The sequence below is a fragment of the Parasteatoda tepidariorum genome, chromosome 1 (genome assembly GCF_043381705.1).
Source record: "Parasteatoda tepidariorum isolate YZ-2023 chromosome 1, CAS_Ptep_4.0, whole genome shotgun sequence".
NCBI classification, from domain to species: Eukaryota; Metazoa; Arthropoda; class Arachnida; order Araneae; family Theridiidae; genus Parasteatoda; species Parasteatoda tepidariorum.
This window is the reverse complement of record NC_092204.1, coordinates 72,535,072-72,539,696: the sequence shown is the minus strand read 5'-3', so window position 1 is coordinate 72,539,696 and position 4,625 is coordinate 72,535,072. Positions and strand designations below refer to the sequence as shown.

Genomic DNA, 4,625 nt, shown 5'->3' with positions numbered 1-4,625 from the left:
GGGAAATTCAAGGCATGTGTTAGTATATTATTGTTTTAGTTATTTCGTCCGACCCCTGTATGTAAATATATATATATATATATATATATAGGTACACTACCTTAAAATGATGGAAGAGACATTTTTTTAAATTTCTCAAGACAAACTTTAAAGGATTATTTTGTAACTTTAGAGGTGTTTAGTTCATGAGATTTTTCATGCTTAGCAAGAGATTTGGAATATCTATAATAAATTACGAAAGAAAATAAGAATTTTTGAACATCCTACACCAGGAAATCGAGCCAAAAACTTGTAACCTTTATTGATTACTTTATCTGTTATTTTAATAACTGTATAAAGTTTCGTAAACCAAGAGTAAATATTTATGGAGATATGGAAATTTTTATAAGAACTTAATTTTTTTGGCTAAGGTTTTTTGCTGTAACTTCATAAATATCCAATGAAATTGAAAAAATTTTTTGGAGAGGTATAAGATTAATCACAAAATTGTTGATTTAAAATTAAGTAAAAACTGCTTTAACTGAGTATTTAACCTAGTTCCTGTACACTGTGCATGCACAGAAAAAAATTTAAAAAAGTTTTTTCATAATTTTTGTATAGAATAGTATTTGGTAACTAATGATAAAAGCTTTATTTGAATATCTTAAAAATTTAAAAAGTTTCAAGCAATTTTTTACATAGTTTTTGTATGTTTTAAAAGAAAGCTCAGTATTATAAGAGGATATTCACAAATTTTATCTTGCACCATTAAATAAGATTTATTAAAAATGATACAGGCATTGTGGGTGTTTCCCTACAAAAGTATGTTTTCTTTCTCTATAGATATAAGTTTGGTTTCCGGACAATTATTATAAAGTATTATCATTTGTTAATAAATTTTTTCTTATGATTCAAAAAAAATGTGTGAATTTCTTTTCATCAGTTATGCATGTATTTGTGTATATGATTCACTACAAAATTACGAAAAATATTTTTAAAATTTTTTCAGTACATAAGCTGTATTAAAGAACTAGTTAAAAACTCATAGCTTGCGTAGTTTGTAACGAATTTTTTTAAAATTTTAATTTGACAGTTTTGTAATTAATCTTAAATTGCTCCAAAAATTCAGTTTATTTCCACCTAATACAAAAAAACGTAATACGAAAAAATTACTTTTTTATAAAAATGCCCATAAATATGTACTCTAATCATACAAAACTTTATGCAGTTATTAGAAAAACAATTTAAGTAATCGACACAAGTTACAAGCTTATTGCTAGATTTTTTTTACATAAGGAGTTAAAAAATACTTGTTTTCTCTCAATTTATTGTAGATCTCTCAAAATTCTGAAATCTTAACATTTTCACAAATCGCATTAACTAAAAAATAGCTGCTAAGTTATAAAATAATTCGTTATGTATTTCTTGAGAAATTTTAAAAAATGTCAAAAACTGAAAGTGTTTCTTCCATTATTGTAGTGTAGTGTGTGTATATATGGGTCATTCTCACAAAAACAGTCATTTTCATGTCCCCAGTATATTTTATGTTAGTTTTACAGCTTACGAAAAACAAAAATTCAGGGAAAGTGTCCTTCAGAATGCAAGCTAACAAAAGAATAAAAATAAAATTATCAATTTTTATTTTTTATTTATTTTAGGTAATTAAAATATACCAATATGTCATTCCCTCACTTGTCCCCACTGCTGATTTAAAAAAAGAAGGAAAAAAATTTCTGAAATAAAATATTTTTTTTTTACAAATTTGTGTTTTTTATTTCAGAATACTGAAATATAGAATTCAGAAAATCAATTTTATATTTAATTTCTGATAAAAATATTAACACAGCACTATTTTAAACTTTGTCCCCAGTGTTTCGCGTCATTCCCTCACAACAATGTTCTTATCACCTGCAATCTTCTTAGAATAAAAATATTTTAATAAAAACTTCAGAAGTTAACAACTGGCATCATAGAACAAAATTGCAGTATGTTTCCATCTTCAACTTAAAGAAGCTTTGCTGTGGAATAAATTTGAATGAATCAAACCAGGTAAAATTTTTTACATTTGTCATTCCCTCATGTCATTTTTTAGAGTAAAATAAAATACAACTTCATCGAGAAAGTGGATAATTATATGTTGCTTTCTTGTATGAATATAATTGTATGTGATTGACTTCAGAAATTAATTAGGCCTAACTGTTATTTTTAAATTTTATTGAATTCGTCATTCCCTCACTAGTGTATAAAGTGAGGGAATGACGCTGAAGTGAGGGAATGATTCAAGATGAGTATATTATTAAATTTTTTTTTGTTCAATCGTGCCAGCCAATTTTATTTCCCAAACCTGTAAAAACTATTAAATATATAAGACTAAATTATAATAAATATTAGATATACTTAGTATGTTATCATTTTCAAACTTTAGGTAGATGTAACTTAGATAAAAACATGTATTAAAATAAAATATCATTCCCTCACTATTAGTGTCATTCCCTCACTTTTTAAATAGTGAAAATAATTAATTTACTTATTAATTAATTTGAAAAATAAATTAAAAAATTAATAAATTAATTTATTAAATTAATTAATTTATTTATTAAATTAATTAATTAATTATTAATTATTATAAATAAATAATTATAAATTAATTATTTAAAAAATTAATTAATTTAAATATTAAGTATAATTTATAGGATATATACTTTCTTTATAATGCCATTACATATTTCTATTAATATAAAAAGTTTCAGAGCTTTTTATTCACTTTACTTTTTTGGGATTTTATGAACTGAAAAATGACAGTTTTGGTGAGAATGACCCATATATATAAATATATGTTGAATAGGCTACAAAAAAAACTGCAAAGAAGAAGCTAAATTACTTGTTTTCATTAAATAGACTCGACTTACCTAATATTTTCTAAAAATTCCCTGAGTGTATTGACATCAATTTCTTCCTAAAAATTCCGAATGTTTAATTATGAATCTCAATTAAAAGATTATACAAAATTCATAATGTAACTAGAACAAAGCCCTGATGTTATGTGAGTTTCTAGTTACCTCAATAATATTACTAACTTAATTACATTGATTTTTCTATAATTCTATAGTTTTTTAAGCTTTCATGTTAAAAAAAACTATAAAGTTTCATACAATTTTTTATTATTGAATATAAAGACTGGTATAGATGTAAAAATAGTACATAAAATTTGGAAAAATTAAGGGAGGTAATTGTTTCACTTTCTTTTTTATCTCATTAATGCATTTATGTTTGACAAAGAATTTGAATAAGTAGAAAGTTTTCAGACAAAAAAACAAGATACATAATTTTCCTTCGATTAGCTGCACCAAAAAAAATAATAATATAAAATACATACAAAAAAAACATGGTACACTGTAATATGAAGAAAATGACTGTTTTTTCTTATTAACCAGAAGAAAGAATTAAAAAAACGTTCTTAGAAGTAAGAAACATTTGTTAATTACCACAAAATTCCACTCAAAATATTTGGAATAAGTTATCAAATTATAAAGCATGCGGTATAACAAGTTTGAAATATTAAATGGCTAATATGTTTAATAGAAAATTAGCTACTTATGTCAACTTGCAAGTAAGAGGAGAAATAACATTAAAATAATGTCACAAATTCCTAAATTTTCAAAGTTTATGATTAGTAAATTTACTTAATTAAAATGTTTACAAACGCTTAAAATCGTAAAAATAGCTTGTTTTTATTTCTAAAAAATTAAAATTAAATGAAAAATATTATTCAGCTACTAATTTAATTTAAAAAAATATTATTATATATACAGGGTGTTTATAAAGTTCAGGACCCATTTTGATGTTTAATAACTCATAAAATAATAAAGATAGATTAAAATTAATAACATAAATGGTTAGATAGACTCAAAAAGTTTCATGACCCTTGACAATGAACTTCCATGTGTGCCCCCTTTGTCGCACGGAAAATATCAAGTCGATTGTCAATTTCACGCCAGGTAGCGGTAAGCATGTCGGCATCCACAGAGGCTATTGCGGTTGTAATTCTGGCTTTTAGGTCATCAATGTTTGACACGATCCTCCTGTAAACATTGTCCTTTATAAATCCCCAAAGATAAAAGTCCAGCGGCATTATATCAGGTGATCTGGGTGGCCAAGGAATTGGACCTCCTCGCCCAATCCATCTTCCTGGAAAATGGTCATTCAAAGAACTACGAACGATGATACCCCAATGAGGTGGTGCACCATCTTGTTGCAAAAAGAGATGTGGCTGAAGCTCTTCTAGTTGTGGAAATACAAAGTTTTCCAACATGTCTAAGTATACGACTGATGAGACTGTCTTTTCTGTAAAAAAGAAAGGCCCAATGACTCGGCCGTGTATAAGTCCACACCACACATTCTGCAATCACAGGAGGATCGTGTCGAACATTGATGACCGCAATAGCCTCCGCTGCCTGGCATCAAATTGACTATCAACTTGATATTCTCCGTGCGACGAAGGGAGCACATGTGGAAGTTCATTGACAAGGGTCATGAAACTTTTTGAGTCTATCTAATCATTTATGTTATTAATTTTAATTTATCTTTATTATTTTATGAGTTATTAAACATCAAAATGGGTCCGGGACTTTATAAACACCCTGTAT

At 26.3% G+C, this 4,625-nt stretch overlaps 1 protein-coding gene across 1 annotated transcript in view; it reads right to left on the bottom strand.

Annotated features, from left to right (window-relative positions):
• LOC107447977 (Bardet-Biedl syndrome 1) overlaps positions 1-4,625 on the bottom strand; it is a 31,562-nt gene that overhangs the window by 18,263 nt on the left and 8,674 nt on the right. The window contains exon 5 of the mRNA XM_016063033.3: positions 2,889-2,935. Coding sequence (XP_015918519.1) covers positions 2,889-2,935 — 47 coding nt within the window. The remainder of the gene's footprint in view (positions 1-2,888; positions 2,936-4,625) is intronic.